The sequence below is a fragment of the Aulonocara sp. 'chitande type north' Nkhata Bay genome, linkage group LG12 (genome assembly GCF_057382095.1).
Source record: "Aulonocara sp. 'chitande type north' Nkhata Bay isolate Kocher_YH1m ecotype deep benthic linkage group LG12, A_spYH_male_GT1.1, whole genome shotgun sequence".
In the NCBI taxonomy this organism is placed as follows: domain Eukaryota; kingdom Metazoa; phylum Chordata; class Actinopteri; order Cichliformes; family Cichlidae; genus Aulonocara; species Aulonocara sp. 'chitande type north' Nkhata Bay.
Window position 1 is genome coordinate 11466948 of NC_141355.1, and position 15018 is coordinate 11481965.

Consider the following 15018-nt stretch of genomic DNA (forward strand, 5'->3'; position numbering starts at 1 on the left):
AGGAACAATATGTTGATGCATAATCACATGCCATGTTTTTGAAATCTTTATGTAGAGAAACAGACATACATAATCTACATAATCTATACATTTTATTCATTGTTAAGTTATGTAGAAGAAACATTAACAATTTACATCTTCCTTAGCAAGGTTTCACCATTTCCCATTTCATATTTAAAAAGAAATAGATTCCAACTCAACAAGTACAGTAAAGGTTTTGGTTTGGTTATACTGACCAATTTTTTTTTCCAAACAGCCAAACTCTCTTATTCCTAAGGGTGTAACTTGCTCTGTCACTCTAGTAGAGTTGGCTTGTGAGCTTTCTGCCATTGTCATAGTTGCAAATTATTCCTGCCTGGCCTTAATTAACCCACTGTCAGTCCAAAAGTTTCAGGAAATTTGTATTTTTAACTTTTTTAGGCACAACCATTTAAGAGTTGTAGTTGAATAGCTTCATTAGCACAGAAAAATGTTCTAATACTATTTTTTTCTTCAGCAGTTCTGGGGCTAAGAGCTTAATTCTTGTGGAAATGCGGCTGTGCATTCTGTTCAGCTCCGAAGAGCAAGCAGACAGTCCTACTTGTGTAAGAAAATTCATCCAACAATATTTTAAGCAACACTTAAAATATCAAACACTTGTTTGATATAAACAAAGTCATATAATCCGCAGTCTTAAGATGTGAAATGTTTAACTGTTTTCAGCCCATTTCCAGTCTTTATGTCAGACTATGTGAAAGAGGGCTCTTAGTGAATCTTCTGACAGAATTAAGTAAATTCTCTAAAATGTTCCAGTTTATATTCTTGCTTTGGTTGAATATGCAACGTTAATGACAGAGAGTAGGAGGAACTTTACAGGTGTGATGAGATGACTGTCAGGAGTGAAACTCATCATGTTCCATGCCTAAAGGTAACTACTCCTCCCCAGCTTCTTGACCAGGTCAGTAATTCCTGAACTAATTCTTTGAAATCTTGGTATAATTTCTGCTGTTATCACTGTGATTTCAGTGAACATGACCACAGCACAGACTGCCTTTACTTCAGCTCATTACTTAATGGGAAAGAAACCTAAAGCAGCAGGCCAGGGGGTCTGAAAGCTGGTTAATCTGGATAAGTTACAATGCTAAGCTCCTGAATGAGGCTAGGCTAGGCCGGGATGGTTATCAGAGGCCAGGCGCTGTGTGAAAGCCCAGAGCCCCAAAATAACCTTCTTGCCTCCACCTTTACCATCATTTGAAAGTGCTGTGCACGCAAAATCTCAATCAGCATGAAAAACACATCCTGTAGTTGCATCACAGGACTCCACCCAGTAGGATTTAGTTCAGGTGAGTAACATGTTTCTCGGGGCATGACAAAACAAATCCTCCACACGCTGCGGACACTGACTCAAGCTTCTAAACAGCAGCTTTCCTTTTCATGGCTAGAGGCAGAAAGTACAGCCGCTATTTTTACCGCATTCCTAACCCACACACGCAGCTTCTTTTCCCAGTCTGTTCTTGTGACTGTAGAAAGGCTGTGTACAAGAGCTGTTATGTGTTCTTTGACTGGATTTGAGAAGTAACCGGGGTGGGTAACATTTTGACATCTTCCAGGAGGCCTGCAGCAAGACAACCTGGATCAATGAGCAGAATAATGATTGCGAATGAACACCGTGTCTGAGCACAGCTGATCCCTTGAACATCTCGGCCCCATCTTTAGAGATAACAAACACTAATTCACAGCAGGCAGTCTGTTCAAGCTTGGTGTGTCACAGCAGTTTTGGAGCTAAAGTTAAGACTCCTTTAAAATGCTGTAGCCAATTTGCAGGTACATTACAAATCAGAGCCTTTGTCCTGATAACCCACTCTATACAAAATGTGTACAGCTGGTCTACATGATAAAAATACCTGAAAGGGTTCATGGAGGCTCAAAGTAAATCTCAGTAGCCTCATAAAGAGGATTTGTTTCAGAGTTTAGATCACAGTGACACAATTAGAATCTTAGATAGTGCTTCTCTACTCAACCTCAGCAATCAAAACGCTTCATACAACATGTCTTATTCACCCATTTACACCAGTTCATACAAGCACTTTTTTCTGTCCAACATTCAGTCTGATGGATGTGTCAGAGGGCAATTTGCAATATCTTGGCCAAGGATATTTGGTATGCAGGCAGGGATCAAACCAGCAACAATTCTGATTACCTTCTGATTAGTAGATATCCTGGTCTACCTCCTGAGCTACAGTCACCCTGTGTTCGACAAACTGGTGGTTAAATGCAGTCACTCTGTCGTTAACTCACGTGCAAATCAGTGCTGTCGCTAAGCCCTTTATGCAAAACATGTTCAAATTCAAGTTAAGCCAGTGACTGAGCCAGTGTTAAAGGAAAGCCCGAATGATGTCTTCGTTTTATTGATTTTACTGTTAAGTACTGACCAGTCGTAATATTTCTCTTATTCAAAATGGGTGAAACCTTTTTTTTCCCTCCAGAATTCAAACAAAAGCTTGAGGTCATTTTCAGGTGTAATCATGTCCTAAAATTTATTAGCATTAGTCCCAAATTGGCTTCCATGGTGTCAGAATTCATTTTTTGAGCAATAGTTCTCCAGTCTTTCTGAAGGTTGTTCTCAGGTTTTTCTTTGAACACTGAACATCAGTGGGAACAGGTCTTCTGGAATAATGAATCCAAATTTTACATTTTTGAAGTAGGACAGAGGTACAGCAGTGAGTGTTTGCAGCCATTTTAAAAACATGCGGAGGCTCTGCCGTGGCTTGTGGCTGCATTTCAGGCTGTAGCATTGGGAGTGGGAGAAAAACCCATTCGATTTTGATGCACCATGGAACACAATCTAGGAAAAATCTGAACAGTAACAGATTAATTTTTCATCATGACAATGATCCCACACACACCACCAATGCAGTAAAGGGATACCTGGATAGAAAAAACACACAATGAAACACTATCAGTCATCGACTGGCCTCGCCAGAGTCTAAATCTAAACATTAGAAACATTAGTAGGGGCAATCATGGCTCAAGAGTTGGGCATTCGTCTTGTAATCGGAAGGTTGCCGGTTTGAGCCCTGGCTCCGACAGTCTCGGTCGTTGTGTCCTTGGGCAAGACATTTCACCCGTTGCCTACTGGTGGTGGTGAGAGGGCCCGGTGGTGCCAGTGTCCGGCAGCCTTGCCTCTGTCAGTGCGCCCCAGGGCAGCTGTCATCACCAGTGTGTGAATGTGTGTGTGGAGAGAAGAGCTGCCCCAGCTGTGTTTCCCTCCTGTTACCCATTCCCTGATTGCTCCCTCTGTGTATTTAAGCCCTGTGTTTCTCTGTGTCAGTGTTGTGATCTACCCTCATATATGCTGTGTGGTCTGGCTGCCTGCTTGCTTATGTAAGTTTATTTGGATTTTTGTTACGTTTTGCCATCCAGCATTAAAAGCTGAGTTTTGAAATACACTTTTGCCTACCGTGAGTCTGCACTTTGGGTCCACTACTCCTGCCTGCACACAGCTGTTCATGACAATTTGTATTTTCTGTTGTACAGTTCATTTGCTGTTATGGATAAAAAGTGTCTTTTTTTTTTTTGTTTCAAAATAGCTGATAACTATTCGCTGATAGCTGCCAGCATCTGCAAACAAATATAATTCTATAAAGTGGTTCTATATAGTGTGTAACTGTTAATATAGAGCGTTATTAAATTTATTGCTAATGCAATCATATGGCACACTGGCTTCTGAGGAAATTTTAGATGGCACTCATCAGAAAGGTTGCCTACCCCTGGTCTAGACTTTCACGCTTTACCTTATACACTGTATTTCCATTTATGTTTGCACGTTTTAACTGATCACTGCACCCATTTCCCAATTTTCCAGGACAATACAACGAAAAAGAAAAAAAGGCTCACCCTACTTATCAAAATACAAAGTCATGCCATTGGCTAATGATCAAGTGGACTGGCCCATACAATCTGAGCGCTTAAAGAGCTTTCTACTACAATCTTCCTGCCATCCACATTCATACAATGCTTTCATTCTATGTCTTATAAGCACTTCATCCAAGAAGGACACACTTGCACTCTGATGGACACATAGGGGCAACTTCACTTTGAAACACGCTGGAAGATCCAGACACTGACCGTGGGTTAACAGTAGGTCAACCAACCACTGTACCTTCTGATCAACAGCCACTTCTGCCCTTACCTGAAAGTCTAGGCTGTGATTATGTATACAGGGAAAAAATAATAATTAACTTGCTTATCTGGCTCTGCATTTTTATGCCAAATCCACCAGAGTTGTTGCCTGTTTATACACACAACAGTCAAGAAACCATGTTTAACACCAAAACAGCTTCAGAATTGACTCTCTCTGTTTTGTCCTTCACCAGTTAACAAAATACTCAACTTTACCTGATAAATACTAGCAATGTGGTTCTGGGCAATGTAAACATCTATTTCTGCTGGTCACTGTTGGAGCAAGCAGTAAGGCTGAACCAAAACAAGCTGAAAAAATGCTAAAATACAGCCCCCCTTACATTCTATACAGAGATACAGTTGACATGTGCGTTTTATACCACAGTTAGTCAGAAAAGCAGTAAATATGTAAACAAAGCTTATCTGATTTACTAGTGAGACACAGCACAGAAATGAGTTGGGTAGGTGGATGATTGTGTATAGTGTAAAGCGCTTTGGGGTCCTTAGGACCAAGTAAAGCGTTATACAAATACAGACCATTTACCATTATTGAAGTAGTGTGGGAATATCTTGACAGAGAATGGAACAAAAGGAAGCCAACATCCAAAACAGGCTCTGGAATGACCTCCAAGAACCCAGAAAAAATATTTTACTTAACTACTAAGAGATTAAAAGACAGCTTGCCTACAACAGTCTAGACTAAGCACCCTAAGAAGGGCTAACTGATGGCACGACCATAGCTGGACTGGCCATCGGGCATACTCGGGCATGCTCGGTGGGCCGATGATTTTTTTTTCTTTTGTAAGGGTATAAAAAATGAAAGGTGGTGGATTGGCCAGATACTGGCCGGTGTGTAAAAATAACTCAGTTGTTTGGTGGTGGCTATGGCGGAGCTTCCACAGGGAAAAGGGAGGCAGGAGGAGCAGAGACCCAAGGCAGCACCGGTCCGAGTGTCAGGTGAACTGAACTTCAGGTAAGAAGTTATGACCTGCAGTCTATCTGGGTCAGATATAAATCAAGTTTAGGTGTAGTTTATTTTCGTTGTGCTGACTTTTTACAGTCAGTTACAATAACTCGTACTGCGTACTAGCTAGCATGACAGAGTTTTCATCAGCATTGTTGTAGCGAACTTTATTTTATTCATAAGGTTAGTTAGTAGAGTCGCCAACCCGCATTCGTCCCGCATTCAGAGAAAAATATTACGAGTTTCGTATTGAGCTGAAAAGGAACAGTTTGTCCCGTACTTCAGCTAGAATGGAAAAAGACACAAAGCTGGAGTTATTCTGTCGTTACGCTGCACAGCTGCCTCTTCTCTCCCCTCTCTCTCCTGTTGCTACTTCAATCATGAAACTGATCAATGATCAGCTGATTGGCTTTTCTCTCTTCTTTGTTTATCGCCCACTTTGCGCCAGAAAGAGGAAACCGCCGAATGTTGCGCTAAACAACAGCAGCACGTTTAAGCTTGATCAGCTGTTGTTAGAATTTATTTAATATTAATTTCTAGTATCAGCTGATGTTTGCTGGAGCCACAGCTGTAAAAGCTGCTGGTCATGATATCGGTTTGGTTATCTGGTGAGAGGGAAACATGAAGATGAAACCCGGAGATGTCCTTACTGAATCATCAGAGCTGAACAGGTGATGGAGAAACAGGTTTACCTTTTAGGTGACATGAATGAGTTGAATGGAAGTTATGAACTGTTTCTGAGAGACAAATAACACCAAGTAGCTGACAGCTGGTAACTGTGCAGGGGTCTAGCAAAGTGTTGCCAGGGGGCCAGGTAGGGCATTAACAGGGAAAGGGGGGCACAAAGAAATACTTTCTTATTTTCATTTAAAATGTCTGGCTGTTATTAAATAATTATCTGAAGCTTACAACCAAAGTTTTTATCTGACGTAAAATGAATAGAAATCATACATATACCAACAAGACTGTACATCACTGTCACAATCGCGTTTGTTTTCATCCAAAGGCTTTATGGCTTTAATACCTGGTGGGCCGGTCTGTAGTCAAAATGCCCGGGCCAATTTTTTGTCCCAGTCCAGCCCTGGGCACGACACGCAGTGAATTAATCTGAGAAGGCGCATTAAAAAATAAATGGCCAGGCCAGCGGTGCACATCGCAAAATAGCTCGCATAGACACATTAGTTGTGCCGCTTCTTAATGACGGTATCTTAACCAACAACCCCAACTACCAGATTCAACTTGTAATTGGCTAAAAATAACTTAGCCTACTGGTGAGAGGGATGTTGTTAGCTTTCCATATTCCGACACTTCAAAAGCTTCAGGAGCTGTCCGCTCAGCGCAGCATCAGCACCACGGAAATACACGGATACATCCGTAGACTCGAGACAGAATTCACACTGCGTTTTTGGGGCTTTCAGGTGTATGGACCAATGTTTTATTTTCTGATCAAACCAGAAATCTTTAATGAGCAGCTGGATTTGTCTCGCATTAACTGGCTGAGTTAATGCCAGTTAATGCAACATCGAAGCAGCTGGAATCCATAGCTGTGCGTGTTCATGCAGCTTGCATTTTCACCTGCTGTACATCACTACCTGACAAGTTTAACTGTCTTCAGAACATTGCAGAGGCCTTATTGACAGTATTTGGCTCTACATATCTGTGTGAGCAGATTTTCTCTCACATGACTGTCCTCAGGTAGCTGTCTGAATGCTGGACACTCGGAGACCTGTGTATCTGAGTGGGAGACCAGAGATCACATTAACATGTGTATCCCTGTATTAACAAACATGCCATATTGGCCCAGTTTATTTTACTTATCATTGTTGTGAGGAGACCATAAATAGCATTTGTGTTAGGATGCCTGGGTCGTTGACCCAGAGGTTTGAGTTTATTATATTATTTATCTTTTCTAGTCTTTGGTTTCTTTGTTAGAGTTCTTTCTTATGGTTTATGTCTCTGTGTAATCCTTAGTTGCTGTCTCCCCTGTCTGTGATATCCCCATGTCCAGTCAGTGTCTGTCTGCCCTGGTCCCACGTCTCTGTTCCCTCTGTTGTAGTGCCTGCCTGTGAGTCTGTGTCTCTAAGTTCAGTCTGTGTTATGTTTCCTGTTTTACTTTGAAGGTCCATGTCTTATGTTAATATATCTGGTTTCGCTTCCCCTTGTCTCGTTAGGCCTGATTTGCCCCAGCTGTGTTTCCCTCCTGTTACCCATTCCCTGATTGCTCCCTCTGTGTATTTAAGCCCTGTGTTTCTCTGTGTCAGTGTTGTGATCTACCCTCATATATGCTGTGTGGTCTGGCTGCCTGCTTGCTTATGTAAGTTCATTTGGACTTTTGTTACGTTTTGCCATCCAGCATTAAAAGCTGAGTTTTGAAATACACTTTTGCCTGCCGTGAGTCTGCACTTTGGGTCCACTACTCCTGCCTGCACACAGCGACACCTGACACTTTCCAGCCTTGTAATACCTGCAAGTCTCTTTTAGGCAGCTAAATAAAATCCAGGATGCTATGCCTGAAAAGGTGGGTACAGCTTTATTGCTCACCTATAGAACTTTCTTTCCCAATTTTCCAGGACAATACAAAGAAAAAGAAAAAAGGCTCACCCTACTTATCAAAATACAAAGTCATGCCATTGGCTAATGATCAAGTGGACTGGTCCATACAATCTGAGCGCTTAAAGAGCTTTCTACTACAATCTTCCTGCCATCCACATTCATACAATGCTTTCATTCTATGTCTTATAAGCACTTCATCCAAGAAGGACACACTCGCACTCTGATGGACACATAGGGGCAACTTCACTTTGAAACACGCTGGAAGATCCAGACACTGACCGTGGGTTAACAGTAGGTCAACCAACCACTGTACCTTCTGATCAACAGCCGCTTCTGCCCTTACCTGAAAGTCTAGGCTGTGATTATGTATACAGGGAAAAAATAATAATTAACTTGCTTATCTGGCTCTGCATTTTTATGCCAAATCCACCAGAGTTGTTGCCTGTTTATACACACAACAGTCAAGAAACCATGTTTAACACCAAAACAGCTTCAGAATCGACTCTCTCTGTTTTGTCCTTCACCAGTTAACAAAATACCCAACTTTACCTGATAAATACTAGCAATGTGGTTCTGGGCAATGTAAACATCTATTTCTGCTGGTCACTGTTGGAGCAAGCAGTAAGGCTGAACCAAAACAAGCTGAAAAAATGCTAAAATACAGCCCCCCTTACATTCTATACAGAGATACAGTTGACATGTGCGTTTTATACCACAGTTAGTCAGAAAAGCAGTAAATATGTAAACAAAGCTTATCTGATTTACTAGTGAGACACAGCACAGAAATGAGTTGTCTCTCTTCAGTTGTGTTGACAAAACAAACTGACTTTTTTGCCAGAGGCTGCCCTCGCGGGGAAACTGAAAAAGCAGCCTTACCTGTCACAGAGGTGGTTCACTGCACCGTATGAGTCGCAGGAACAGGGCTGGCAGCCACTGGTGCCATTTGTGAAGTAATCCTCCTCGCAGTCCTCACACTGCAGACCAGTGTAGCCCTTCACACACGAACACTGACCGGTGCTCTTGTCACAGTCGTCGGGATGTGAAATCCCCTCAAAGTCACTGCTGCAGTTACAAAGGATCTCTGAGTGAGTGGTGGCTGGGGTGTGACAAAAAAACAGGAAAGACAAAAAAAATGTAAATAACGCATGAAGGACAACAGTAGTGAAAGCAGGTCAGTACTGACCACACTACACAATGATGAACATTATTTATTTCACAAATATTATTTCACAACAAAACATTTCAAATGCAACAAGCAGTGACTTGTGTAATGTGCAAAACAGGGATTTTAAAACCTTTTTGTTGTGACCCTTAAAGATGAAAATGCATATGTTTCCTTCAAAGTCATAAACCATTCAACTTTTCATCTATAATTTTATTTTTTTTTACCCTGGTTTCACCCTGCTTGTTCAACACTTTCTCCTTTTCACTCCCTGTTTGTTTAGGTCTAGCAACAAACTACTTTGTTGGGATTAGGTAAAAAAAACAAAAAACATTGCGGTTTGGGTTAAAATACATCCTTTCACAATGTTAACCATATCTTAGACAGCAAACCTCTCCCATCGGCAACAAGTGTCTTTGCCATTTCCTTGGATACCACAGTTATGTGTCCCACAACTGTGACAACCGCTAGCAGATCTATACAGTCCCGATCAAAAGGTTAAAGCGCTTGAAAAATGGCAACAACAAAAAAAATATCATATTTTGTACGGTTGGATCTTAACGAGGTTCTAACAAGCTTGGAACCAAGCTTTAACATGGAACAAGGAGAAATGGGAGTGAGACAAAACATTTGTTTGAGCATGCAATTTATTAAAAATAACACTTAAAGTGAAACTTTTTGCATTTGGAGGTCTCTAAAGTTACACCACACCCTCTCCATGACCCTAGATAGGTCACCAGTGACTTGAGCCCTACCCCACGAAGAACCTTCAACAAACTCTGAGTGTAAAAGTAAACTCTGAGTTGATTAACTCTAATCTGTAACTGAGTTCCCTGTTCCAGACCAGCTGATCAGAGCAAGTTCAGTCATTTCAGAGCATGTTCATGCGCACATTCAGCTGCACATGCATGAATGTGGAAAGGACAATCTGCATTTGTAATCCGGTGGCCTGAGAGAAATGAACACATGTCAGTACTGACTATGATATTTACCTGAAATCACAGCAAGGAAGAGGAGTAATTATAATCATCTTGAGATACTATGTCATCTTCATAATAAGTATGAATGTTTAATTAAAAAAAAAAAAAAAATAGATACAAAAAAATAAATGTCTGCTGGCATCTTTTACCCAACTTGAAGTGTCATTAGATGAAGCTGGAACCCTAATTTAGGTTTGATTTGTGAATCTAATTATTCAAACTGTAGGAGTCAGAAACGGAGGATTAAAATATGAAGAAACAGATCACAGTTTACTGATAGACCTGCTGTTAATTACCCAGATAGCAAAAGATCATTTTGTTTTTTCAATATTTATTCAGTAAAAATTGAATCTACTGGAGTACTATAACAACCTCACTTTTTTTAAAAATACAATTTTTTTTATTTTTTATTTTCCCCACTACTGAATAAAAACCCCTTAATGAGATTTACAGAAAAACTCAGCTTTTATGTTCCCTTGTTAACCTGATCTAACAGCAGCTTCCCTTACAAATGATGGCTCTCTTACAGTCATAACAGAGATGCTGTACGTTACTTTCCGTGGAGCTTGCATTGAATAAAGACTTGGAAAAGTACTATTAGTAAAGCTAAACATGATTTTACTTCAATACTTCAATACAGTCTTGGGGGATCAGCCATTTTAAATAAGGAGCACAGATTGTGCCAGGGAGTAAGCCATTATGAATGGATCTAATCAGAGGAGCTAAGAAATGATGAGAACCAAAGATCCGGGCCTGACTCAGTCAGAATCCGTGATCCATATCCATTTTGGATGTCAATGTGAGGACGCCACTTGCACTTGGCCTAACCCATGCAAGTGTTTGTAAAAACCCACTGAGACATGTTCAGACTGAATTTCAGACCATGTACCTTTCAAAATGTTGTTTTATAGAGCCTTATCTCAAAGATCCCAGCTGTGACAGGCATTTTTTATGACTATTACCATTTACTATATGACAAGTTATTCATCATTGATCAGTCTTCTCTGTCTAAAGACCCTTTTCTTTAAATAGTGATTGCTACAGTAAGGCTCAATAGATGTTTGCAGTGGACAAAAACAGGCTGTCACTCTGATAGCTCCATTACTGCCTACAGAGTCAGAGTTAGCAGGATGGAGACTAAAATTTATTTAATATTCCGAGTAGATAATAACTCTGTCCTTATATACTGACAACTGAGTGAATGCCATAGCACTCATGTTAATTAAAAAAGCACACTAACATCTAAGTGTTTGTAAAATGAATTATGCTTTTACAGCAACTTTATGAATGAGGAAATGTGGCATCACACAGGTGGATCAGGTGCAGCAAGAGGGGAAGAGTGAGGAAGAAATTGAGACTTTGAAGTTTACAGAGTCTGTTACCATGGTGACTGATTCAGTTTTTCCTGGAACAGAAAACCCAGAATTTCACTCATCTCAGTTCAAACATTTGACCTAATGTTTTAAGCCTTTTTATAGCTGATCATGCTGTCACTGTCATTGCAGCATTCCACAGCTAATGGAATCGGCGTGATGCACTGTGTTTGTAAAGAGCGAAGTCTTTATGCTAGCATTTGTCATAAACCAGTTTAGCCCAACATTACACAGACACCTGCCTTACACATTTACTGAATCTGGAAACTTTGGAACTGGTAGTGGAAGAGAAATTTAATTTGAAAATGGACCAAATGTGAGCATGCCCAGAAATGAAGACACTAGGTGCTGCCCTGGCTTCCACCATCGTTCACTTTAAGCTGCACAATCGAACCACAGTCCACTAATATCATCTGTGTCTAGGAGCTGCCCACTGTGTTGTGCTAAAGAAGTGCACAAAGTTACACTTTGCTCATCCAGATTTTTCAAATGAAACCTTGTCTTTCTTTGGCTGGTTTCTGTTTTGTTGAAAGCACAATTCACTTATGCTTCAAAAAAACAAAAAACAAGATTCCCATCTCATGGAGACTCTAGACAGTCTAGAGATAAGTGTGCAACTGTGCTGCATATGGAGGATGTAATGACAGACATGTGGATGAATCCACAGAGTGCCAATCTATTATTCATCTGATCTCAGGCTAGGTGTGGCAACTGAAGGCTCGACTGTGTGTCTCCATTCTGTGCTCAGCAGTGAGACAAAGAAAACAGACAAATAAGAGAGCAGAACAGCATGTTTTTATATGTGGTGTGCACACAATATCTCAACTAACATTAAGAGAGGAAAGGACAGCTAAATTTTAATGCATTCCCGCTCAGGCGTCCTACTCAGATTATACTCGTCTGCCACTGCTGCTTGGAGTTTTATGTAACTAATAAAGGCCTGTGGTTACGCAAGCTTGTTGAATATACAGTCTGGGCCTTTGCTACAGCAATGTCCGCATAGGAACTGTCAGTTCTGATCACGCCTGAAAATGTGTGCGATCCAGTGAATGCATCACCCCTAACACACGCACAAAGTTCATTCTTAAAACCCAGCTTCCGCTAGGTGTGAGATGATTCTGTGAGGCCGCGGCAGCAAGTTTGATTTAGATTGCACTGGAACTGCGTGCAGCGAGGAAGAGAAGGTGAGGAGGAACCGAAGCAAGAGTTCATCTTTCTCCTATTTAACTTGCTGTAAAGGGTTGTGACAGCATGGCTGCTGGTATTCAGGAACAGACAGTGGCAGACTGCTCGCCATGAAAAAAGAAAAAGAAAAACAAAACAACTGCCTCCTGTCCTGCCTAATTTAGAGCTTGCTATGGTGAAAACAATCATTGTGCTTTGAGATTTGTTTGGAGAGTCAAAACGCATTATCTTCCATGAAGCACTGGGAGACTTTGCAAAGTAAAGCTGTGGAAAAACACCACATGGTATTGGTCTATGGGGCCTCTGCCCTGGAAGAGAATCTACTGAGGTAGCCGAGCGAGGCGTTATCCCGAATGATGTGATGATGTCGTGTGAGTGGCCTTCACGCTACAAGAATAGAGAGTTTGGGGGGTTTTGAAGTTACAAATCTAAACAAGGCCAGCTGAAGTTTCCATTTATGACCTGACACGTGGCCATGTGTTTCATTTTGACCTCACGGTTCACGTAACAAAGTGGATCAAATGACTTAAAAGGAGAAATGACTAAATGCCTCACTAACATGAAAAAGGATCCAGGAAGCAGTTTGGTAAATATGCTGCATTTTGACTGAACACTTCCTGCACTCTGGTAGAGTATATTTGCATGAATCGCAGTTCAAAAATCTTTATTTATCTGCTCGCGTGCAGAACCTGTTTTTCCTCTTTGGGCTAACTTTTTTTTCTTATTGGCTGTCAATTATGAACAGAAGGTCTGAACAGCAGGTGGGTGGGGCTTCTGTGATCCCAGCCAAAGTTCAACATTTTAACTTTGTTGCTCACTCATTTATTTCTAGCTCCATACTTCAATCCTTGAACTCTACTAGAGCAAGAAAACCATTCTTAGTTAACATATACTAGGCCCTGGCTCACCTCCTCAGTTCGCCTTTTGACAGAGACAAAGCTGTTTGTTTCATTCTGCTTTACTAGCGACTGTCTGTTCACTTTTGTGCTCATAGCGAGAGCTGACCATATTAGGGATATTACCTCTATATAACCAAGAGCACAAAAAACAGCCTGAAACTCAGTGTTTAGAGCTGTAGCCTGAGCTTTTAGCTGATAGGGATTACTTGTAGGTACATTAACCTCATTATTTGAACAATCATTCCTTTTTAATGTGAGCATCCACCATTGTGACAGTGTGCATATGACAGAAAATAAGGTAAACCAATTCAAAAGCTTATTTTGTCCAACCAGAATGCTTATGGCCCAAACAGACTTACATATTTATTACTTACATATTATGAAAAGAAAAATAAACTCGAAAACTGTTTTTTTGATAACGTTTAATCAGTATCAATAGAATTTTTTCTTGTTTATGTGCCATGTTATAGACTTATAGATACTCACAGCTAACTATAACAGTAAAACTACTTACATGTGAAATGGATAATGCTGATGTGGATGTTACTTTGTAAAGGGCCACTCGCGTAAACACTGTTGCAGACCAAGCAGACCCCCATGCCTCCACCCCCTGTTGAAAAAGCACTTCCTGATGGTGGCAGCCTCTTGGCTTGACGAACAAGACAAAGACTCCAGGGTGTTTATGTGGCCTCTAAGCTCCCACAGGATCCCCTGCTAACATGCAGGTACCTGACAACACAGATGAACACCTTGAGGGATTCCATTTCCATAACATAACAGGTCAGAGCTGGGGAATATTGTGCTTGTGTTCATTTCTGGAATACAGTTGTGATCCAGCACCAAGAAATAACCTCTGAGCATCCACCAGGTCAACGGTGATCCACTTGGCAGCAGAGTTAGTTTGTATTTTAGATATATGCCACTTTCAGAAACTAAAACATGTTGCCTCTCAAATTAGGCCTCTTATGTATATTTTAGCATAACGCTACTTCTGTTATAAGGTTAAGCCAAAATCAAACTCGAAACAGTCAAAATGGAAGATGTTCTTTAACAATGTTCCACTGAACATTTGTGCATCTTTAATGGCCCATCTACCAGGAGTTCAACCAGAACCCAAGCTTTACTTCTTTCCTCCCAAACCAGTCAAATCTGGAGATTTCTCAATAGCCATTTATGGCTGCAGTACACCACAACCAGCTTTCTTAATCCGCCACCATCACTAGGATTAATGCTGACAGTCAGGTAGGACACAGTGAGGAGAACAAAGGGGTCACTGTAAAAAAAACATGACTAGATTGGACCCCCTGGTGTGGGGAAGCCAATATCATTCAAATACAGTAGCCTGAATTTTACACTTAGGTTCAGGAGGTGTGCAACTGTGTGTGTACGTGTTGGTGTGTGTAGTGCTCTATAAAGCTACAAGCAGAACACAGTGTGGCCCGGGGAGATAGGGGATGAAGCTTTTACAGACAAAAAGGGAATAGACAGTGTTGAACAAGAACACATAAAAACCATTTTTATGTGGTTACAACAGGATAAGGGCAAAAGAAAGCCAAAGCACGAAGACACACCATCTGCTGAAGGTGAATTTTGGACATTTGTGCGGTATTTGTGGCAGACTGGAGAACAACACCATGGATGCTGAGATGTGTGTGAGGTGTGAGAGGAGGAGGAGGAGGGGGCAGACTCCCCCACTGTCATTGCTCATTCATGGCTTGGCCTGCCTAGCCATTTTGCTTGG

General features: G+C 41.1%; 1 protein-coding gene across 1 annotated transcript in view; it reads right to left on the bottom strand.

Moving 5' to 3' along the window:
• The window catches only part of LOC147316988 (multiple epidermal growth factor-like domains protein 9), a 41280-nt gene that overhangs the window by 25078 nt on the left and 1184 nt on the right, over window positions 1-15018 (bottom strand). The window contains exon 2 of the mRNA XM_086313547.1: window positions 8555-8774. Coding sequence (XP_086169673.1) covers window positions 8555-8774 — 220 coding nt within the window. The remainder of the gene's footprint in view (window positions 1-8554; window positions 8775-15018) is intronic.